This window comes from Nothobranchius furzeri, chromosome 9, assembly GCF_043380555.1.
Source record: "Nothobranchius furzeri strain GRZ-AD chromosome 9, NfurGRZ-RIMD1, whole genome shotgun sequence".
NCBI lineage: Eukaryota > Metazoa > Chordata > Actinopteri > Cyprinodontiformes > Nothobranchiidae > Nothobranchius > Nothobranchius furzeri.
This window is the reverse complement of record NC_091749.1, coordinates 29,698,861-29,723,966: the sequence shown is the minus strand read 5'-3', so window position 1 is coordinate 29,723,966 and position 25,106 is coordinate 29,698,861. Positions and strand designations below refer to the sequence as shown.

The following is a 25,106-nucleotide window of genomic DNA, read 5'->3' as shown; positions in this document are numbered from 1 at the left end:
AAGAACAAATTTGATTCAAACTTTAGTAAGTACTTTTATAGCTCAGCTGGTAGAGCTGATGGCTTTCACTCGGAGGAACTGGGTTTGAATTCAGGCTAGGACAACAGATGACATATAAGGTTATATTTATTTTTATTCCAGTGATATATTTTACAGTTATGACCGTTCAACTGTCATTAAATGTCCGAATGTTTGCTGGAAGTGCAGTTGAACTTGAGGAAAGCATTTGACTCTGGAAGAGAGGGGAAGATGGCCATTGACACCTCAGCTCATTGCAGTCAAGAATTACTGGTGTTTGGGTGGTCCTGAACGTGTTGTGATGCCCCCACCGTCTCATTGGGTTTTCATTTGTGTTTAATTGTGTTTTATCTTCTGTTGCAGGCAGCTTGTTAAGCAGCCTTGGAGGCACCTGGGCTCAGGGTGTGGTGCTGCCTATAAAGCCCACTGTTTTTCTGCTTTCACTGGGTCTCTCCTGTGTGGTGGAGAGTCCTCTCTGGCCATTTTCTGTTCATTAACTTGCTTTAGTAAATCCTTACTTTGGTTAAATAAATCAGCTGTTAAACCCCCACCCCTCTGTTTGGTCTCCTTTCTTGTTACAGCCCACCACTCCTGGACTGGGTTGTAACAATCTGCAGACAGATTTCCGAGTATCTCCTCCGTTGGTACACAGATCCTCACTGAGCCAAGTACTGTGAACAAATAGTTGCTCCATGATGTTATTATCCAGCAAGGTCCCGTTTTTTGGAAACAAGGGTGAGGTAATGACAAAATAGAAAAAACTTGTTGATAGGTTGCAGCATATGGCCTGTAAATATGGGGTCTCTATGTGCCTGTCAAACACTGACCATGGATGGTAGAGAGCTCAGAAGCAAGCACAAAAAGCGAATCAGGATGTCATATGTTGCAAACCGAAAGAAATTGAATACATGTTGATGTAGATGTTCATAATTAAAGACAACAAAATATGTATGCCCAAAGGGGCAATATTTAAATAAATTATCATTTAGATTATTTATATGCATCATTAAAATAAAAAAAACATGTTTTGAAATAAATAAAGTGCACCAGAATTGACTCAGTCCATTCAAGAATTCTAAATGGACAATTATGTAACTCATCAATTAATTATTTGAAAGGATAATTTGTCAATTAAATGCTGAAAAAAAGAAACAATACATTAATGGGGCAAGAACTTTTAAAACAGACCTACACCCACACGTCTATTTTTACCTGGAGTCACCTCTCAAGAGTGGCTGATGTAATATTACAACTTTGACAGAATACAAATTCTCTCTCTCTCTCTCTCTCTCTCTCTCTCTCTCTCTCTCTCTCTCTCTCTCTCTCTCTCTCTCTCTCTCTCTCTCTCTCTCTCTCTCTCTCTCTCTCTCTCTCTCTCTCTCTCTCTCTCTCTCTCTCTCTCTCTCTCTCTCTCTCTCTCTCTCTCTCTCTCTCTCTCTCTCTCTCTCTCTCTCTCTCTCTCTCTCTCTCTCTCTCTCTCTCTCTCTCTCGAACCCCCACTCTAAGGGCCTTCCCGGTGTATTAGTGACTCATATTGTAATGCTCCTGCTCTAATCACTCTATTTAAGTACAACCACGGGCATAAAGTTTACAATCAGTAGTTTTATTTCAGTATGTATTTTTCCAGTATCAAAAAAATAATAATTTTATAAGGTTAAAGCCATCTAGCTTATATACACGTTTTAAAACACTGCCCAGCAAACATTTGGACATTCAATGACAGTTGAACGGTCATAACTGTAAAAGATATCACTGGAATAACAAAAAAATAAAAAACTCAAGTGTTTTCTGGTGATCTTCAAACATGGATCCTCCGAGTGAAAGCCATCGACTCTACCAGCTGAGCTATAAAAGTACTTACTAAAGTTTGAATCAGATTTGTTTTTCCGCTACCCCCATTGTGCTCCGCGAGGAAACCAGTGGGCCAATGAGGTAGAGGGTAAGGAGCGGAAAAAAACTTACCAATCAGAGGACAGAAAAGATCAGCTACAGGCCACGCCTCCAGAGTGCCAAATTTCCCCACAGCCGAGCGCGCAGAAAGGCTGCCGCGCGCATGTTTTCCTCTGCCATGTGCTCGTTGGCCAACGCGCGCACGCAAGTTTGTCACTTGTGCACAACATTGTGCGCTCACAAACACAGATTGCTCCCTGTCAGTGTACAAATGACCTCTCGCCATGTATATTTTCACTCGAGAGGTTCTAACTTCCACGCGCGAGTCCCATTCAAACGTGCGATGTGGACCCGTGCACGTGGAATATGCATGCACGGATTTTGGCACCCATCTGACGCCATAAAATTGTGGCTGCATGTAAACAATGTAAGCCCCCCCCCCCACACACACACACACACACAGAGAAAATTTTCAGTCAGATGAGCATTTTTTGCTTCATACATACATATATATGTGTGTGTAATGACGGATTTGATTACATTTTATTAAGAACCATAAGACATAAAAAATTCATATCTGGTATGAATCCCATCTTACGGACGCTGGGTTATTTAAATCAGAAGATTAGATCTTTTTAGTACAGGGACTTTCTAACAACACTTTGCATTAACTGAGAGACAAGAGAAGAGGGAGACTTTCAACGTTTAAGTAAATTTATTACTAAATAATTTTAAACAATTTAACAAGACTACCTCTCTAATGATGGATGTTTTGTTGGAATGAAGTGTGAGGTGAATGGTGTGTGTGAATGATGTCTTATTCAGAACCTTCGCATCCGGAGAAGCAAAGTTTGAGTGGGAGATGATGTTTTGCTCCTAACTGATCAGAGTTTGGGACCCGTAGTCATAAACACATGAGACGCCATTTTGTCGCATCCACATACCATCAGTGAGACCTCCACGATGGATCCAGAATGTCCAGGTCCTCGGACCTTCCTTCCGGTACTGGAGCCAATGGTACAGCGTCACAGCACGACAAACTAGTCCTTGGATAGTCTCCAGGTAAAAAGCGACAGGTGTTTCACAGTGTAAGGGACTTGCATAAACCAGCCAGCAGAGCACGGATGATTTTCTTGACATGTTAATTTATTACTATTTTTTCTTTTCTCCAAAGAGGGTTCCAGCCAGCAATTAACATTACATGACAATGGATGTAGAAACAAAGTAACCCAAACTCAGGATCTGACTACAGACATGTACAAAAAATAACCTCCTACAGACACAACAGGATCAACTTAAATAGTGGCTGATCAGACCACTGCCAACACAATAGGGTGGGAGACATCAGTAAACAAAGAACATAAATAAACTACTGCTAACAAATTCATACTAATCAGTCCATTCTGTTTGAGTTACTTCAAATGAAAACATATTACTATCAAAACCCAACTATTATTTACAAAAGAGAATAACTAAATACATAAACACAGGAATCTTCTCCCTTGAGTTGGTATGATCCAATGGTGCTGATTAGGCCAAGTGATCTGCTACAGCTGCTCCAACTCCAAGGCCACTGGCAACTCAAAGAAAACATTAATCATACAAACCCCTACAGACTAAAACCGATGAGTAACTGAATGTGTGCACTTCATACAGTCACCCAAACAGTCAATCCATGGAAACAAACACCTTTGTTCAAAATAAACATTAACAGTTATTTGCTTGAAGTGTGGCAGCAGGGCAGCTGTCACAGTCCCCCCTCCTTAAGAAGCTACCCCGCTCCAGCGGGAAAGATAATCAGCAGTCATATTAGCCTTGCCTGGGACATGCTGTACCAAAAAGCGAAAGGGTTGCAGTGCAAGGGCCCACCGAGTAACACGGCTGTTTGTGTCCCTCATACGATGCAGCCATTGCAGAGCTTTATGGTCTGTCTGCAAGGTGAATTCTCTGCCAAGCAGGTAAAACTTCAAAGAGTCCAAGGCCCATTTAATGGCCAAGGCCTCCTTCTCCACCGTTGAATATTTCACCTCCCTAGGGAACAACTTACGGCTAATAAAAGCCACTGGATGCAGATTCTCACGACCTTGGAGGAGGACTGCACCAATACCTCTGTCAGAGGCATCCGTCTGCAAAACAAACGGTTCATCAAAGTCAGGACATTTGAGGACAGACTCCTTACCAAGAGCATGTTGCATGTCTTGATACGCTGCCATGGCCTTCTCTGTCCACTGGATGACATTGGGATACTTTGATCCCGTCATGTCCGTGAGTAGAGCAGCCCTAGATGAAAAGTGGGGAATAAATCGGTGGTAATAACCTGCCAACCCCAGAAATGACCTGAGTTGCTTCTTGGTTCTGGGTGTTTGACAGGACTCGAGAGCTTGTACTTTAGCGACTAGGGGCTTAACAACCCCATCACCTACTCGAAACCCCAGGTACTCTACCTCACGGCGGGCCAACACGCATTTGGAGGGGTTCACTGTGAGCCCAGCATCTCGGAGGCGACTCAGAATGGATTGTAGGTGCTTCATGTGATCCTCCCATGACCTACTGAAGATAACAATGTCATCTAAATAAGCACATGCATAGTCTTCACAACCTCTCAGAACCTCATCCATCAGCCGCTGAAATGTAGCAGGTGCCCCATGCAACCCAAACGGCAAAACTGCAAACTGAAACAGGCCCCATGGGGTCCGGAAGGCAGTGAATTCCCTTGACTCCTGGGAAAGTGGCACTTGCCAATAACCTTTACACAAGTCAAGGGTACTCAGGAACATGGATTTTCCCAATCTGTTAATCACATCATCAATACGTGGTGTGGGGTAGGCATCAAACTTTGATACCGAATTCAGATACCTGAAGTCAATGCAAAAGCGTATTCCCCCCTCCTTCTTAGGGACCAGAACCACAGGATTACACCACTCACTCTTGGAGTCTTCAATAATACCAAGGGACTGCATCAGTTCCACTTCTGCCTTAAGGGAACCCAGGAGACGCTCAGGGATTCTATAGCTCATGCGTTTAGCAACTGCATCCCGTTTTAACACAATGTTGTGTTCAAGAATGTCTGTGCGCCCTGGATACTCAGCAAAAACTTGAGGGTGACACACCATTTTTATCTGGTTTTGCTGTTCCATGGTCAGGTGACTAAGATTACAAACTGTAGAGGATGGAGAGGGCATGTACTGGTCATCAACATCCTCCTCCTCTGCTACTGCTCGGATCAACATCACACCTGCTCCTGTTACAGAACGGGGCGTCCATTCCTTAAGCAGATTCACATGCAGCACTCTCTTCGAACGGGACCTACAAGGGTCACATACCTCGTACGTGGTAGGCCCAAGCCGTTTCACCACCTCATACGGCCCCTGCCATTTAGCCAGAAGCTTACTTTCACGGGTTGGCAACATGACTAGGACCTTCTGCCCTGGTAGAAAGTGCCTTTCCCGTGCAGACTTGTCATACCAACGCTTCTGGTACCTTTGGGCTTCAGCCAGATGCTGCTGAGCTAAAGTTGTCATTTTCAGTAACCTCTCTCTCATCTGCAAAACATAAGAGATCACATTAACAGGCCCCTCCCCTCTCTCCTCCCCAGTCCAGGTCTCTTTCAATAAAGCCAGAGGTCCCCGCACCTCATGCCCATACAAAAGTTCAAAAGGAGAGAAGCCTGTTGAGGCTTGGGGTACCTCCCTGTAGGCGAAGAGAAGGTAAGGCAACCATTGATCCCAGTCAGAACCAGTCTCATCAACAAACTTCCGCAGCATTTGTTTTAGAGTCTGGTTAAATCGTTCGGTTAAACCATCAGTCTGGGGATGATAAGGGGTAGTTCGGATCCCCTTGATCCCCAGTAGTTGGTACACCTGCTGCAATAAAGTAGACATGAAGTTAGTGCCCTGATCAGTCACAATTTCACGAGGGAAACCCACCCGTGAGAACAGCTGCACCAAGGAAAGAGCCACTGCTTTTGCTTTCATCGTCTTTAGAGGAAATACCTCAGGGTATCTGGTTGCATAGTCTGTAATTACCAACATATAGCGATAACCCGTCTTACTCTTCTCAAGGGGTCCCACCATATCCATTCCCAGATGCTCAAAAGGAGTGTTGATAAGAGGAAGTGGTTGCAATGGTACCTTTGGAGGGCATTGGTTGGATGCTAGTTGACACTCAGGACATGTTTTACAAAATTGGGCAACATCGGACCTCAGACCAGGCCAGTAGAAATGGCGTTTAATACGGGCCCATGTCTTCTGCTTCCCCAGGTGGCCAGCCCAAGGAATAGCATGACCCAATTCCAGCACCATCTCTCGTGCCTCTTGTGGGACCACCAGCTGCCTCTGTACTCCTTGTTGCCGATACAAAATGTCATCCTGTAAAACATACTCAGCACAGCCCTTGTGCTCACCACTCTCATCTCCCCTGGCCCTCTGAATGAGTTCAGATAGTTCAGGATCATCTTGCTGCATCTGGGCCATCCTTGAAGGCATTGTGAAACCCTGTGGTACCTCTATCAGCTCCTCCTTCGACATCCTCGCAGTATGTAGAAACTTCTCTCGCCTCCGCTGCTGACGGGACTTGCGTAGTTTCCCAGGCTGCACATCCAGCTCAGCGTTGAAGAAGGGCAGCGCACTAAGAGGCAGGAGTGTCTCCTCCTTCTGCCTGACCTGAGAGCGAGTAACCACAGCACAGTTCAATGGAGCCTGAATCAAGTCAAACAGGATTGGTAAGTCACTACCCAACACCACTGGAAAAGGAAGGCTGTTTAACACTCCAACTCTCAGCAAATGAACTTGTCCTTGAACTTTGATATACAGGTCGGCAGTAGGATACCTCCGCTTATCACCATGCACACATTGGATAGGAATGGTGTCTAACACATTAACAAGGGAATGCGGGACCAGGGTTCTTTCCACTAGTGTCTGAACACTACCGGTGTCAATCAAAGCTTCCACACTCCTCCCATTTACTTCCACTTTGGTAACTTGTAATGGTAGAGCACCCTTTAGGTTTTCCTTTCCTTTTGCTGGAACAACACACAGTTGAGTGGTTTTAGCAGTGTTCTTGGGGCACATAGGTTTAGTATGACCTGGCAGTCCGCACAAATAGCAGATAGGTTCTTTATATTGTTTAGGAAACACCCCATCTGGGCGAAGGTCCCTCGAGGGACCCTTACCTGCCGTAGCCATCGCTGATTGGAATTGAGGTTGTCCATATGGGGTTCTCCGATTATCCTTCTCTTTGGAAGTCTTCCAAGCAGTGTAACTCCAGGGTTGTCCTTTTCGTCTTGCTGCGACAAACACCTCTGCTAATGAAGCAGCCTTGGACGCAGATGGAGGGTCATGTTCCCGAACCCAAACCTGAAGCTCAGGGGACAGCATACGAAGAAACTGCTCTAAAACAATCATTTCGCCAATGTCTTTAACAGTTTTACCTTGGGGGTGGATCCATTTGTCATAGAGCTCTTTTAGCCTGACATATAGCTCTTTAGGAGTCTCACCCGCTTCAACCTCTGTCGAGCGGAATCTCTGTCGATAAGTCTCTGGGTTGATATCATATTTCCTGAGAATAGCTCCCTTAACAGACTCATAGTCACGTACCTCCTCAATGTCCATGTGCACATAGGCACTCCTGGCTTTCCCAGTGAGTAGTGGTACAAGGTGGAAAACCCAGTCAGCCATCGGCCAATTACAGGATGCGGCAATCCTCTCAAAAGTAATCAGGAAATGTTCAATGTCATCAGTGTCTGTTAACTTTTCCAGTCTAGGCTCTGAGAAGGAACGACACTGACCTGGAGAGCTGATGGTCTTGAGACCCTCGGCCACCTGTTCCTCGTCGCCTTGCTCCAGCTCCTCAGAATCAGATTTCCTGAGAGGGTGTGGCTGTAGCTCCTCTTGCAGATGCCGAAATTGTTGCTGAAGCTCCTGGAACCTCCGATCCTGACGTTGTGCCTCTTCCATCAACATGTGATTCTGGGCCGTCTGTTGGCTCATGTGTGCCTGAAGTATCCCAACAAGATCTGTTAACGTTGGCTCCCGGGATCCTTCCGCTTCCACAACTGCAGGGCCAGCAGCCCCCTCATCTTCAGAACCATCCGACTGCTTTTCCGGTCCAGCTGGCTCCACAGGTCGTCTGCCCCTGCCTCGCTGCATGGTTTCTTCCGTGGGTCTCACTAATTCAACACGTACTCATGGCTAGCAAAATCCCACCTCTGCCACCACTTGTCAGGGACTTGCATAAACCAGCCAGCAGAGCACGGATGATTTTCTTGACATGTTAATTTATTACTATTTTTTCTTTTCTCCAAAGAGGGTTCCAGCCAGCAATTAACATTACATGACAATGGATGTAGAAACAAAGTAACCCAAACTCAGGATCTGACTACAGACATGTACAAAAAATAACCTCCTACAGACACAACAGGATCAACTTAAATAGTGGCTGATCAGACCACTGCCAACACAATAGGGTGGGAGACATCAGTAAACAAAGAACATAAATAAACTACTGCTAACAAATTCATACTAATCAGTCCATTCTGTTTGAGTTACTTCAAATGAAAACATATTACTATCAAAACCCAACTATTATTTACAAAAGAGAATAACTAAATACATAAACACAGGAATCTTCTCCCTTGAGTTGGTATGATCCAATGGTGCTGATTAGGCCAAGTGATCTGCTACAGCTGCTCCAACTCCAAGGCCACTGGCAACTCAAAGAAAACATTAATCATACAAACCCCTACAGACTAAAACCGATGAGTAACTGAATGTGTGCACTTCATACAGTCACCCAAACAGTCAATCCATGGAAACAAACACCTTTGTTCAAAATAAAACATTAACAGTTATTTGCTTGAAGTGTGGCAGCAGGGCAGCTGTCACACACAGCGTCAAAAAGGGGACCCTCCTTGGGTCAGTGAGTTCAGCTTTATTCTGAAAGGACCCGTTGCTTGTTGGTAAAAACAACAGATTTTTCCCAGCTTGAATGGTTCTCAGCTTCAAAAGAAAAGTACAGATGGCCTGTCCATACTTCACTTAACATGCGGTGAACTTCATGGGATCTTGAATACTGAACTTAAGATGGCATTGGAACTGTTTTATTAATCTGGATGTTTTTGATTCTGGATGAATCAAAGCTGACAGATTTCATAAACACCACAGAGACTCACCACACTTCAGAATAGGAAGGTTCTAATTGGATTAGCAACAGCAATGTGTCATGTGATTATTTACCTTAGTGCGGGGGTCGGCAACCCGCGGCTCTGGAGCCGCATGCGGCTCTTCCATCCATCTGATGCGGCTCTCTGTGCTTGTAAAATAATGAATGGCTATTTAAATAAAATGCTTTATATTTTACTGCATTAATTTTTCATCTGTATGCCAATTCTAATTGTAAATATTGTCTGCGTAAACCTGAACAGTTCCAACCCGGTCTTACTGTGAGACCGGGTTGACGGGTCACGCTTGTGCGTAATCATATAAGTGCTTTCTGAGCTGAAGAGGATGTGAGATTCTGGGATTCTCCTCAGACAGCTCCTGGATGTGTCGCCACATTGGAGACAGGAACAAGCACTATTCAGCCAAAGTTTCATAGTCAGGGAACATTTTGTAAGTGACTCTTCCCGCATGCGCTCTGGTTCTGCGACGCGCTCCAAGCCCCTCTCCACATCTTCAGCTCTCTGTGCACCGTACGTACGCGCTGACAGTGAGCTGCGCTGAGCAGTGTCCAGCTCAGATGTTCAGACTGGGAATCTTTTCTTGAGTGATTTAGCTACATCTGCGATGTGCGTAACAAATGAAATGTCAGTTCGTCTGCATGCGTCGGGGTAATTCTTTCTATTCTTTCTCCGTCAAAATAAACGGTCAAATACGGGAACTATCCGGTCAGTGCAAGCCCTGCTTTTAACTGTTCTGTTTTCTTGTGAAAATTGTTGCAAAGAGATATAATTTAACTTGATTAACACCAGAGCCAGGCACACTGCGCCGTTATCTCCGTCACTGTAAATGAGTGAAAAGCAAAATGATCAGATCCTTTTCTGACCTTCCCCACCTACAAAGTTTAATTACAACAATCAAACGTGACAGAGCCTGGATTTGTATTCTGAACAGTCTAAACATGTTTTAAAAAGAAACGTATGACAAAAGTGGCGCCTGCTCAGTAAAACCACCAACAGGGTGAAAAATATCAAAATATTGTAGGCAGAGACGGGCTACAACTTCTGGATCCATTTTATATAAATCGTTTTATTGATTATCGTCTCATAAAAGATAGCTTTGACGTACACGAGAGACCGGTACTGGCTGCTGTCACCTGTTGTGATTGGTTAAAGCAGCTCTCTGCTGTCTGAGGGTAGGCCCCGCCCACAACGCCACGGCTGCTGTGGCTCCCAGTGTTTTCTTTACTGTGGAAAACGGGTAATAATGGCTCTTTGATGGGAATAGGTTGCCGACCCCTGCCTTAGTGTATCAGTGTGTCTAGTGACTATAATAAGTCATTTACTTATTAACTCATTCACTGCCATTGACGACTAAAGTCGTCATTTCAGATCCAACCGTTCACTGCCAATGACGACTAAAGTCGTCATTTGCATTTTTTTACTGTTTGAGCATCGGAACGAGCCCCCACGCTGAGAGAACAAACATCTCAGCCCTGAAGCCGATCTTCATCTGCATACGTCACAGATCACATGATCAGGAAGCAACACATCCATGTGTTTGGAGATCGTTTTGGGCCGTTCCTGTAAAAAAAGTGAGGCGCGAACCGGAAAAGCGTCTGCCGATCACAATTCGACAACGGATTATGAAAGAACGGATAAAGCTCGAAACACGCGGCTTCTTCATGATGTAAGAGGTGAGTCTCCTCTTTGTTTTGGTTGTTTTGGCGTTGACATCATGCTAGCGCGCAACGTTCTGTGACTCTTAAAAAGCAGTAAAAACGGTGAGAAACGCTGACAGCGGAGGCCGTTAGTGATCAGGAAACGGCTGGCAGTGAATGAGTTAAAAACATATTAATCATAATATTGTGATTTCACAGATCGGTCACATTGTATTATTGACTAACAGTTGTTTTGATTAGCTTGATTGAAAATAGAGTTCTTTGATCTGATAAAAGAAAATAAAAGAGTTTCTTCATCTTCTTTCTTCATTGCTGGAAAGTAAACAGTTTAGAAGCGAATGCATGACCTTGAGGCTGTTTCATGCACTCTGGCGCTGTGTCAAAAGGAACTGAGGAAAAGGTCAGATACCTTTGGAGGAATAGCTCCTTCATCACGTTACATAGATAGATAGATAGATAGATAGATAGATAGAGAGATAGAGAGATAGAGAGAGAGAGAGAGAGAGAGAGAGAGAGAGAGAGAGAGAGAGAGAGAGAGAGAGAGAGAGAGAGAGAGAGAGAGAGACACTTTTTGTTGCAGCCAGGTCCGTTTCTCAATACTCGAGGACGCTAATACGTTCTTGTGTTTCTCAAATCCAGTCCTCAGGACCCCCTGCTATACATGTTTTCCATGTTGCCCTCTCAGTCACCACACAAACCTGACTTAAATGAATGAGTGATTAACAGGCATCTGCAGCACTTGATGTCTTCCTTCATGTAACTGTGTTTAAAGCCATAAATGAATGTATACCTCATGCAGCGCCGGCGCTCCGCACACCACGCATAGCGCGTAGGGCACCACGCCAGGGGAGGGGCACCAAACGCAAGCTTATGAAAAAATAATATATACATGATAAAGACAGATTTCAATTAGAGGATGTGCAAAGCAAGTTAACAGCATGTTTACAGAGAGAAAACAATACAAAAAGTAAAGGAGATGGACCATGTCCACTTTTCACTCTCTGTCCGGGGCGTCCGGACTGGGGGTTCTTGTGAAAATTTCCGGCTTTTCATCCAGGAGCAGGGATCGAATTATGGGGGAGCTGTATATCCTACACATCCAGGGGAGCCGGAAAAAAGTTTTCTACCTATATTACTTCATTTATGGACTCTTTTGAGCAGAGAGCACAGACAGCAGCACAGCGCTGATCGTTGTTGCGCAGTGATCCAGGCTGCTGCTTCCAGCGCTCCAGGCTGCTGCTTCCAGCGCACAGTCCATTCTCAAAGTGGCACAACCAAAAAACTATAATTAACACACGAACGTTCATGTCCGCACATGTTCTCTACTTTCTGTCTTATCTGTGCCTGAAGCGCTCTGCTACTGCGGAGCTCATCACCTGTGCTGTGGTGATTTCACCTCACTGACGCAGCATCGAATTGCGCACTCCACTTTGCGGTCAGGAGATCCCTTTGATCTGCTCAAAAGTAACTGATGAGGTGAAAAAGTAAGAATCCAGGCAGCAGTTTTTCTGGAGAGTTTAGAGGAGATGCAGGAAGATGAGAGACAGACAGGACAGGAAAATAGTTAAATAAAAACAAGAAAACAAAACAAAGTGTTGAAAAGTAAAATGTAGGTAGATTTATCTCCACCACACGTTTTTACCTATATAAAACAATAAGTTATACACATGAAATATTTATACATCTGATACAGTTCAGATCACCTTCAAAACTCAGTCACACACCCAGGACCGTTTCAAGACATTTTGGGGGCCAAGGCAAGATGACCCCCCCCCCCCCACACACACACACACACACACACACCACCACCACCCCAAAACTGGGCTCCCCAAGCCTCTGTGTAGCTCATACCCTCTCCAGGAGTATTAGATACACAGTGTTTGTAAAAGCCCCTCAGACATCACTGACATGTTCTAATATTATCAGATGAAAAACTAACTGATCAGACATGCTGTCTCATCTGCTGCTTTTCTAAACTTGCAAAAAGTAACAAAACCATTTGAAAGCAACTATTTGTGGATTCTCTGAAAGTTTCCATGGAGTCTGTGACAACTTATGTTTTCATTGATCCTATCGTCTAATCTCACAGCTGAAACAAGCATCCTTAATAATCTGTGCACAGGAAGCTTACCGATGTTGTAGTAAAACAAAAGGTATAATAATTTATTATTAATAAAACCTTGTTGCAGCATTAAAGCAGAAAAATGAGATTTTGCAATAAATATGCTAAATATTCACCTCTAAATTGTTTTAGAGCTCTTTTATTGGCAGAATCTGATATTAATTTAGTTCTTACAAAAAATGGGTCCCAACGTGGTTTGTGTGGCGTTGCCATAGTGTGACGTCATAGGCACAGATCCCCTGTTCTCTTGTTTGGAAATGGAAATATGATCACCCTATATTAAACAAACTGTCCAGCCGGGCTTTTGCGCTGAGACGCTTTGCTGCCTATGACTTTGAGCGTCAGTTGAGAGTCAGTCTCATGCAGACTGACCAATGAAGAGAGGGCCTCAAGTTAAGACCCTCTCCTCATTGGTCAGTCCACACGAGGTGGGTCAAAGGTTACCCTGAGCAGGTTACGTGACATCAGGCATTCAAGTATTGAGTATATTTACTGCATATTACAGTAAAATATTCTGTATGTGACCATAGTATGATGATCCTTGGGTCGTCATGATGGGGCCCTTGAATATTGTTGCCCAGGGCACAATAAAGTGTGAATCTGGCCCTGCCTACCGGGCGTTAATTCGTAGCTGAGTGAGAGAGGCTGAGAGGGAGAGAAACTCAGAGAAGCTTTAGAGCTTTTTTACTTGTTGAGAAAAACGTAGCAAGTCATCATCTTCCTAAATGCAGTTATTCTCTTCTGAATCAGCACTTCTATAAAGAAGAAATAGTTAAATGCAACAAAGAGAAAAATCCTTTTATTCAGACTGTTCATGTGACTTGTAACAAAAAATAAGTCTGAACAGTGTTAAAGGTTGTTCATCTAAAAATAAACCTTTAAGAGTTTGAAGATTTTTAAAATTGGAAGTGGGCACCGGCACCCGGGAGGAGGCTGAAATATCCCCCTGCCAAATGCCGTTGAATGTGCTCACTCCCAAGGCCCTAAGTGTGTGTTTGTGTGGAATGTCGTCAGTGGAAGAGTATAAGGTGCAAATAAATTTGGGGGGCAGGTTGCCACAGGAATGCGGAAATGGGGTCCATACCCGCACTCCCTGACTTGCCCAACCCCCAAGGTCCTATGTGTATGTTTGTGTGATGATGTGAGGGAGCAGTAGGAGAGAAATATGAGGGGATGGGGAGGAATAGCTGGCTGGGCTTAGCCCTCCAGGGAGCCAGCTCCCCTACTGGCCCCAATAGGCACCTCTGTTGACAAACCGCCACCCAGGGCATGGAGACCCCAGCCCATCCTGCCAGGGCCCAAAGCAGCAGCATTACAGAGCCTCACGGAGTCCAAGGGCACCAACCCAGCCCCAGCCCAGCAGAATATCTATGCCCATCCCTGCATTTGCACAACTTCCAGAATATATAAGACATCCAGGTAAGGTTGGGTCCTCCCCCTCCTGAACCTCCCCCTCCCCTGTGATGGAACGGCAGAGGAGCCAAGGTCTACCTGAGGCCCCCGAACCTGGGCCAGGCACTGCTGCATGTTCCTGCCTTCTTCCCGGCAGCATACATGTCAGGACCCGACCCCCAAGGCCCCGCCCAGATCCCCACACGGGGCCGGCCACTCCCAAAGCCCGAGCCCCCAGGCCCCCACCCAGACCCACCCAGGGGCATTGCAGCCGCCAGGCAGTTACCCATGGCCGCCGCCAAGCCCCCCAAGGGGCCCCACTCACAACTGCCAGTAGTCCACCCCCCGAGGCAACCCAAGCACCTCCAGAGGGGGGCAACGGCCCCCAGTCCCAGACACCCCCAGTGAACCCACCTCCAGGGAACATCCGGATACTCCAAACTCAGACCCCCCACCCCCCCACCCACACCATCCCGTAGGACAACATCAACAGCCCCCCACCCTCGCTATGTGATGGAGCAGATCAAAGGAGCCCAGAGAGATTCATCTGAGGTGGAAGCAGAGGCTATATCAAGTGCAATATGATCTAACAAAAGATTTCTATACTGGTTAATGCAGAGACTTTCTCTATTTTTCCAATTCTAGAGGATAGTTTTCTTAGCGATGCATATGGCAGTCAGAACCACGTGAACCAAAGATGTTTCAATTGGGACATTGTCCAGGTTTCCCAGTAAACAAAGAGAGGGGGAAGTTGGGATATGACATTTCAGACATTTTGACAGATCCTCACATACTCTACCCCAAAATTCCTGGACAGGACCACAGTGCATGAATGTAATTGTCAGGAATGTTGTTTGTGCAGTGTGTACAGGTGTCAGACGACACAAACCCCATCTTGAACATCCGATGACCTGTATAGTGTACTCTGTGTAGAATTTTGTACTGAATTAATTGTAAATTGGGGTGTCTGATCATTTTAAAAGTTTTTCAACAAGTTTGGGACCAGAAGTCCTGGTCAAAGCTAACTGATAGATCCACCTCCCATTTTTAAATAGGGATTGCGATTTTATCGTCTATTTTGGACAGTGTCTTATATACTTTAGACAGTAGTTTGGGGGGTTTGAGATTATAAAAGTCTAATACCCTTAGTGGTGTTTGTAATTCTATTTTATTGAGCTTAAATTTTTGTTTGACTACAGATTTAATTTGGTGATATTCTAAAAAGCTATTCTTATCTATTCCAAATTGGGAGACTATTTGATTAAATGGAATGAAGTCCAATCCTTCATATATGTGTTCCAGATATAGGATTCCTTTATTTTCCAGTCCGGAAGGTTCATCATTTTGTTGTTTTGCAAAATGTCAGGATTATTCCAGATAGGTGTGCGTCTGCATGGTACTAGTGAAGACTCTGTCATTTTTAGATACTCCCACCATGCTGTCAGAGAGGTGCTGATACTAATACTTTTGAAGCTTTCATGTTTTCTTATGCTTGAGCTAATAAATGGTAAGTCTGAAAGCTCTATCGTATTGCAAAGTGTCTGTTCTATATCTAACCAGGACTCATCTAGTGGGTTATCTTGCAACCATCTTGGTATATATTGCAGCCTGTTGGCTAAGAAATAATAATAAAAGTTGGGTAAATCCAGTCCTCCTCTGTCTTTGGTCTTCTGAAGCGTTTTTAAGCTAATTCGTGGAGGTTTATCCTGCCAAAGGAATTTAGTAATTGAGGAGTCCAGAGATTTAAACCAGTCAGCTGGTGGTTTGTTTGGGATCATCGAGAATAAGTAATTCATTCTGGGTAAGACCATCATTTTAATTGTAGCAACTCTCCCCATGAGTGATATTGGTAAGGATTTCCATCTTGCAAGATCATCTTCCACTTTCCTTAAAAGTGGGATGTAGTTTAGTTTGGTTAGATCTGCTAACTTGGGAGAGAAATTAATTCCCAGGTATGTGATATTCCCTGACTCCAATTGTGTATTAAGCAAATTGACAAATGAGAAATTAATTGGTAGAACTGTGGATTTTAACCAGTTTATGGAGTAATCTGAAACTCTGGAAAAAGAGTTTATCAGTTCTATTGCTTGGGAAACAGAGGATTGAGAATTCTGGAGAAAGAGTAAAACATCATCTGCATAAAGACTGATCTTATGTTCTATTTTCTTACACTTTATCCCTTTAATATCTGTTGTTTACCTAATTGCTGCTGCTAGTGGTTCAATAAAGATAGCAAATAGTGAGGGGGAGAGTGGGCATCCCTGCCTGGTCCCCCTCTGAAGACAGAAGCTAGCTGATATTTGGTCGTTCGTCCTGACATGTGCTGCTGGTGAATTGTATAATGTTTGTAGCCAGTTTATGAAGAAGTTCCCAAAACCAAATTTATGTAAAGTTGCAAATAAGAACTTCCAGTTAACTCTATCAAAAGCCTTTTCTGCATCTAGAGATAATATACTAGTTTCTATGTTTCTACTGTAAGAGAAATCTATCAAATTAAGTAATCTACATGAGTTTGTGGATGACTGTCTACCCTTAATGAAACCAGTTTGGTCAGGGTGTATTATGAAGGGGGTTACCTTCTCTAATCTTTTGGCCAGGGCTTTACAAATTATTTTGAGATCAACATTAATAAGAGAAATTGGGTGATAGCTGGTAGGACTTAGACACTGATGGCTGAGGGTGTAAGTGGGCTGGTGCGGTGGCACCAGCTGGCATAGGCCGGATGATGCCTGCACTGCCCACTCACCACAGCCATGGAATACACCTCATGATCACACAACACTATATTGGAGCAGGCGGAGGGAGACTAGGGGTCTTAGCCACCTCTGTTGTTGCTAGGCCTCCTGGGGCTGCAGGCTAGGAGGGAGATCTGGCCGTCTGGTTGGGGTTTGGGGTGGTGGGTTGCTGTGCTCAGCGTTGGGCGGGGGAGCCTGCTCATCAGCACCCCAGCAGAAAGGGTCAAACTCTGGTTGCCGGTGATGGTTGTTCCCAGTGTGCAGCAGTACCGGGACCAGAGTGAATAGGGTGTGTATGGGGAGCATGAGTGGGTGTCCGGCGTGCATTTTTGTAAGTCTTGGGTTGTATGTGCATGTGTGAGCATGAGGGAGAGAGTGTGTGACTGTGTTTGTGTATGATTGTATATGTCAGGTGGGGCCTTTGACTCCTCCCCTCTCCTGGAACCTCTCTTGACGATATAGATATTTGTCCCCCCTCCCCCTGCCACACCTGGTGTGAGGGGTTGTGCCATGGTCTGCCTGAGTGTTCGTGGCAACCGGTTCTGGGGGTTTAAGTTTCAGGCATCTGCCTGATAGATCCCAGTGGCTGCCTGGTGGGGTCTGGGTCCCTGGGCTCTGCTGGGTCCCCGGCGGGGGTGGTCGCCCCTGGGTCCCGGGTCGCTGGTTCCCGGGCTCGGCCGGCTAGGGGGTGGGAGGCTGCGGGCTGGCCTGTGGGCTTGCCGCTGATGTCTCCCGGGACTCTGCCGGCTGCTGGTTGTGGCCCCCCGGGGCAATCCTCTGTGCGTCTCGGGGGGGGGCCTTCCTGGTTGCAGTCTCCTTGGGGTTCCTGTGTTCTGGGGCAGCGCCTGGATCTCTGGGACTTGGAGCTCCCCCGTCTCCTGCGCATCTTTGGGGGGCAGATCTGTGGTCCCTCACACTCTCTGTTGGACGCTCCTATAGAGAAACCTTACATAAACAAGCGCGTGTACACACACAGGTGCTCACATGGTGCTCTCAAAAGTATGGGCTTGGGCACGTTAAATACAGGTCTTAAGACTATGGTGGGCACTTAATGCACTGTGATTTATTATCGTGATTCTTCAGTTAAGCAATGTTGATTATATATTTTCTTCATCAAGTTGACGCAGTGATAGCTAGATCTTGTTGTATTGTTGTTGTGTCCCTTTTTTTGTGTCTTTTTCTGCAGGTCTAGAAGCAGACTCTTGTTCATTTATTTTTGTGGAACACCCCCCCCCCCTCTCTCTCTCCCCACCTTTTCTTTTCCTTTCTCTTTCACCTCTGTCTCCGTGTCTTGTCGGAATTACAATGCATTCAACAACAATAACAATAACGTTTTAAGTATCAGGCGTGACATTAAAAGCAAATGCTTTGATGCTCCACCTGAGAGTAAATCTGTAAGGCTTGTCACCAGCATTGAGACATCAATTCTGCTTGCTTCACAGCCAGACAGGACACGGTTAAAAAAAAAAAAGAGTTTGAAGATTTTTTTGTTTTAATAAGTTAATCTTAAAACATCTTTCTCAAGTAAAATGAAGTTTCCTCTGTGAGGTCAGATAGGCCCATCTGTGCTGTTTTGAAACAGAAATAAACAAATGAATCATATTTGTCCGCCCAAATACTTGATAAATATCACAACAACAGGAAGGACAAAAACACCGTCAAGGTAAAGTAAGAAATTTTATTTTAAATAAGCAACTGTTTGTGATTAATCATGAGTTAACTATGGACATGATTTATATTGTTATTAAATAGCCTATGTGGCCTATAGGCTATGTGACTGAGATTTAATATGAAAAATTAGACAAACCTATTTTCAAATTAGGTATTTGCTCCATGTTTATATATATTTCATAAACATTTACGGGTCAAGAGGAACATCAGCTACTGATAGTATAATTTGAAGAAAAATGCCCATTATGCTTACCTCCTCCCTTCATATTCAAAATTTTCTAGTTGTGTATAAAATGTGTACATTGTGCCTCTCTAGTTCTTAATAAAGGTTAAATAGTTTTGAATGTAGCCATGTCACATGCCAGTGATCGTGTTGTTTTTTCTGTGTGTGTGTGTGGGGGGGGGGGGGGGGGGGGGCACCACGAAGACTTTGTGCTTAGGGCACCAAAAAAGCTAGCAACGGCCCTGACCTCATGTAATGTTTTATCTGTGTCACAATTTCAACCCCTCCTCTTTTATCCGGGCTTGGGACCGGCAGAAGTGACCCAGAGAGGGACACTCTGGCAGAGTTAGTTTTTTTTTTTTTTTTTTCAATTGGATAAAATTTTATTCTCCATCTTGATTTAACTTAATTCAGTTCACTTATATATTACCAATTTGTAAAACAAATCCTCTCAAGGCACTCTAAAGTGCAAACACTCCAATTGAACCAAATTATTGAACAATTGATTGAGTTCATTATTCTGATTAGTTGAATGTCTCTATGTGAGGAAACCCAGCTGATTGCTGTAAAGTCACTGACTAGTCGAGTCAGTGACTTTACAGCAATCCCCATACTAAGCAAGCATGTAGCGACAGTGGAGAGGAAAACTCCCCTTTAAAAGGGAGAAACCTCCAGCAGAACCTGGCTCAGTATGAGTGGCCGTCTGCCACGACCCACTGGGGTGCTTACCTGGTTGAACAACACATTCTCACTCCCAGCGTGTCAAAAACAAACGCTTGGTCAGCCACCCTCCACGTCAGACCCCTGACGCCAAAAGTGCCCTTTTTCGTTACTTATGTGCGAAAAGGGGTTTTTCCCTTTTGTAACTGCAGATCCCAATGCAGCGTAAAACTGACGTGATGAGATGTCCGCTGACGCAGCACTGAACCAGCTCATTTAACAGCACCTAAACCTTAACGTTTCACTATTTATAACCTTCCCCTCACCCTCATCCTAACCTTAACCCTCTTGCTACCTAAAACGTTACTCTCACTGTGATCAAGCGTTTGTTTCCCACGCATTCTGAGTCTGACAGTCAGAGTCTGACTGTGAATTTTCGTATTTGCCACCCAAGGGGAACGTTAGAACATACCATCTGGCGAGGTGGAGGTTACAAATACCCTCTACTTTTAACCTCCACTGTGGTAGTTGAAACCTCCCCCTCACGTTGGCTCGGTCCAAACTCGACCAATGACGAGGGTACGTCGTAAACACAAACGCTAAGTTAATCTGAAAGAAACAATCAGCAGTTATGATGTTTCAGTTTTCTATCTTAAACATGTTATACCTGCTTTCTACACCTGAAACCCTAGACCGTTTTGTGGGAGGATCGTGATGAAAAACAGCTTTCCTTTTGGCAGAAGACGATCCATTCTCAGGAACCCAAAATCAGCATTCCTTTTCTGGAGTTTCAGATCCCTCACCATCAAACGAAATGATTCTCTTTGAGAAGTTGTCTATTTATACATTGTTTGGGTTGTTTGCAGAGAGTCCGCCTTCATCAGAAACCTTAATCCTTCTTGTGGGTGGTCCAGGGTCTGAAACGGCTTTCTGATTGGTTGCTGAAACTAAACCACGATTCTCTGACAAATGTGGTTGTTCCATGCTAATATAAGTCTCTGAATCTTTAACCAGAGCTGGAGAGTAACTCTTGTGTGCAAAAGAGTCTCCCATAATGCTAAATAACACGTAGACGATAAGTTGAAACACTATTGAACAACGAGCAAACACGACTGTCTCTGACGGTGCGTCACTGAGAACTGAATGCCTGTAGAATCCGCTTAGATATATACCATGATCACCTGATGACGGAGATGATGATGGAGATGATGATGATGAACATGATGATGTCATAAAGCAAAGTTCTAAAAGGGCAGAGTCAAGGGAAAGGGCAAAGACGAGGCTGATGCTGCTTTTTGGCAAGGCCCTTAGTGTTCTCCACCCGAGGATTATATCTTTTTTTTCTTCTACTGTACCATGTTCAGCGCTTTGGGCTTCCTGACAGGGTTGCGGAAGGCGCTTTATAAATAAAGCTTTGATTGATTGATTGATTGACTGTTTTTTTGTTTCTTCTGATCCGACCCAAGAAGTTCCAAAGACCAGATTTAAAAGTCAAGGTGATCGCTCCTTCCAGGTTGTTGCACCCTGGCTTCGGAATGAACTTCCTTTAACCTTATGTAGTACTGACAGTCTGGTAACCATTAAAAAACAGCTGAAGACCCTTTTATTTAAAGCTGTTTTTACCTAAATCTTTTGTTTTCCTATTTTTTAACTCAAACTTTTAATCATTTTCCATCGGTTTTATGATCACTTGTGATTTTGCGGTTGTTCCATGCTAATATAAGTCTCTGAATCTTTAACCAGAGCTGGAGAGTAACTCTTGTGTGCAAAAGAGTCTCCCATAATGCTAAATAAGTCGTAAACGATAAGTTGGACTAGAATATTCCTGGGTGGGGGTGAACTGGAGCTCCCAGAGGGAGAGGTGCAGAAATCATCTCAACTTTCTTCTCTGGGTCTGGTTTGACAGACTTTTCTTGATCCAGCTGTTTATTTTCCTCTTTCTGGTTACTAACACAACATGCTGATTCTCTGGTGTGTTGTGTGCCTTTGCATATCCTATCATATAAACAGTTATGGTGCACTGCCAGGGCCTTTTTTTGGGCTCAGTCCTGCAGTGGGTTGAGGGAAATGTAGGAGATGATAGGTGACTCTGTTAGGGGTTGAGAGGTGTCCGAGTTAGGAGGGATCTAGCTTGGTGCCGGTTGAATTGGGTCCAGAGCTTTGAAGACTTTAGTTTCTGTTTAACCAAAGCCAAGGGTCACGCTGGAGCTGCTTTAAGGTGGGACGCCACTGTGGGCTTCTCATGAAACAGCTCTTTAGGAAGTTCGTACAGTATGGAGAGAGGTCCGTCCTGATTCTGAGTTTGTTACTGAAAAACTTTTTTGAGTCAAACAAACTTTCGTGGAGCATTTCATAGAGAACAACTCCCACCTGCCACACGGTTGCTGGTCCTGCCTTATAAATGCGTTCTGAAATAAACTCAGGAGGGACGTGTTTCGCTGTGCCGTAGAACCGGCCGTTTTCATATTCTGTGTTGGTGAAACAACTCACTCCAAAGTCAATCAGTCGCAGTCGCGGGATTTCTGATCCTGTTTCAATCAGAATATTTCGTGGTTTGATGTCTCTGTGGAAGATGTTGGTGTCCTCCAGATGTTTGACGGCATCAACCAGCTGTTTAATAATTGTTTTAGCCTGATTCTCCTTTAGGGGCTCTTTGTTATTTTTAATAAACTGTGAGAGGTCCACTGCAGGCACTGGTCTCTCCAACACTAGAATTTGTTCCTGGTTGAAATCGTACCAGTCCAGGAGGGAAATTGGAGCGGACTTCCCCACCGAATCAGCTGATTCTGTCTGGAGTTTTAGCATGGCGGCTACCTCAATGCTGAGCTGCTGGCCGTTCTCGTCCGTATCTGTCCAGACTACATTTTTCTTTGGTATATGTTTGATTGCCACAGGTAAATTGTCTGCCCTGCGGTAGCCACCATAAACAGATCCAAAGCCTCCCTTTCCAAGCTGATCTTTTTGCTCGTATTTTGCCTCAAACTGATCTTTGGCTGAAGGCGAGGGACTCTCAGAATCAGACAGTCTGATTCTCTTTGCTGGACTTCCAGATCCCTCACCATCTGGTGAGAGTGACCTCTTTGAGACTCTGGATGTCTCATCCAGGTTATGTCTGGAGACGCTGCCTTCACCTGAAACCCTAGACCGTTTTGTGGGAGGTTCGTGATGAAAAACAGCTTTCCTTTTGGCAGAAGACGATCCTTTCTCAGGAACCAAATATCTGCATTCCTTGTCTGGATTTTCAGATCCCTCAACATCAAAGGAAATGGATTTCTTAGTGAATTTGTCAATTTGTGTAATGTTCTGGTTGTTTGCAGAGAGTTTGCCTTCATCAGAAACCTTAATCCTTCTTGTGGGAGGTCCAGGGTCTGAAACGGCTTTTCGTTTGGTTGCTGAAACTAAACCACGATTCTCTGACAAATGCGGTTGTTCCATGCTAATATAAGTCTCTGAATCTTTAACCAGAGCTGAAGAGTAACTCTTGTGTGCAAAAGAGTCTCCCATAATGCTAAATAACACGTAGACGATAAGTTGAAACACTATCGAACAACGAGCAAACACGACTGTCTCTGACGGTGCGTCACTGAGAACTGAATGCCTGTAGAATCCGCTTATGATCTTATGATCACGTGATGATGGAGATGACGTCATAAAGCAAAGCTCTAAAAGGGCAACGACGACGCTGACGCAAAAAAAAAAAAAAAAAAAAAAAAACGACGACGCTGACGCTGCTTTGCTCTCCACCCGAGGATTATATCATTTTTTGTTTCTTCTGATCCGACCCAAGAAGTTCCAAAGACCAGATTTAAAAGTCAAGGAGATCGCTCCTTCCAGGTTGTTGCACCCTGGCTTCGGAATGAACTTCCTGTAACCTTGTGTAGTACTGACAGTCTGGTAACCATTAAAAAACAGCTGAAGACCCTTTTATTTAAAGCTGGTTTTTACCAAAATCTTTTGTTTTCCTATTTTTTAACTCAAATTTGTAATATTTTTCATTTGTTTTATGATCATTTGTAATTTTATGACTTTGTTTTTATGATTTAAATTTATTTCTGTTAAGATCATTGTGATTTTATGACTTCAACAAATCAAATATTTTATTTATGACGCGCTTTTCATACAAGTGCAGCTCGCTTTAAAATATTAAAAACAACCACACAGCAGTCGGTTTCCTACCCCTCCCACAGATTAACGTCCAAGATCCATATTTTGCATTGATTTGTTTTGTTGTTGATCTACGTGAAGCACTTTGTGATTCTGTGTCTGTGATGAGTGCTAAATAAATAAAATGTAATTACTTACTTACTAATATTCTTCCGCGGATGTAAAGCGGCTCGAACGGCAGCGTGCACCCGCAAATATTATACATAACGAGCGGCTCGGCCGTGGGAAGTGTGCTGTTATTTTTTTAAGGGATCTGATTTACCATGGTGAAAAAATTAGCAAAAGACTTCAAAAGATGTCTCATTTTTGTGCAGATTGATCTATCCCTTTGAACCTTTGAGTGTGTGGCATTTTTACATGTGTGTAAACACGATCTTTGGCCAGGTGGCAGGTCCCTTTTTTAAACCTCTTCATGAATTTTCTAGTTCTATTTCTATTCCAGTAACATGTAATTATTTAGCAGCTTAAATTGGTTCCTCAGAGTCTTAAATCAACACCCCGACTACCCAAGAACCACATTTGCTTTTTGAGTGATTCAGTTGTTTCTTTGATGATGATGATGTCCTAGCTTGTCCCGAACTTTATAGATGTATGAACTCTATGAGTCTTCTTGATGCAACAAGTTTCTTACACCTCAAGAATATGGAGGAAGGCCGGAGCCCTTGGGTCAAATAAAGTATTTAATAGGTGCGTGCTCCAGCCTTCCTTTTTATTCTTAAATTGCAAGTACCAGCTGTTGAGCACCGGAACTCATTTGGATTAAGCGCTGTGTGTTTGCTTCTTTCTTACACCTTGATTTGCAGATCCTCTCCTGTTCTGTCAGGTTGGATGGTGAACAGACATTTTTAGGTTTCTCCAGAGATGATCACTTGGGTCAGGCCTCTGGCTGGGACATTCAAGAACAGTCACAGAGTTGCCCTGAAGCTACTCCATCATTATTTTAGCGGTGAGCCTATAGGGTCATTGTCATGTTGGAAGGTAAACCTTCAGTCGTCTGGGGTCCTGAGTACTCTGGAGAAGGGTCTTGTCCAGGATATTCCTGTACATGTACACGTTCCTTATATATATATATATATATATATATATATATATATATATATATATATATATATATATATATATATATATATATATATATATATATATATACGTATATGTATATATACGTATATATATATATATAAACGTATATATATATACACGTAAATATATATGTATACATATATATATATATATATACACATATACATATATATACATATACATACATATATATATATAAATACATATATAAAAATACACACACACACAATGATGCCTTGAACATCATCATTGCTCACTTAATGACACAGAGTGTCATTAAGTGAGCACATTAAGGCCAGTAATGACAACTAGC

At 43.8% G+C, this 25,106-nt stretch overlaps 1 protein-coding gene across 1 annotated transcript; it reads right to left on the bottom strand.

Annotated features, from left to right (window-relative positions):
* Positions 1 to 19,308: 19,308 nt before the first annotated feature.
* On the bottom strand, positions 19,309 to 23,247 carry LOC139071750 (serine/threonine-protein kinase pim-2-like). The gene has a single exon (XM_070554742.1). The coding sequence runs from the start codon at positions 23,195 to 23,197 to the stop codon at positions 21,716 to 21,718; it is 1,482 nt and encodes a 493-aa protein (XP_070410843.1). The 5' UTR covers positions 23,198 to 23,247; the 3' UTR covers positions 19,309 to 21,715.
* Between the last annotated feature and the right edge of the window lie 1,859 nt (positions 23,248 to 25,106).

Bases quoted from the DNA above. Each gene is read 5' to 3' on its own strand.
- LOC139071750 (XM_070554742.1), bottom strand. From the start codon at position 23,197: ATGACGTCATCTCCATCATCACGTGATCATAAGATCATAAGCGGATTC.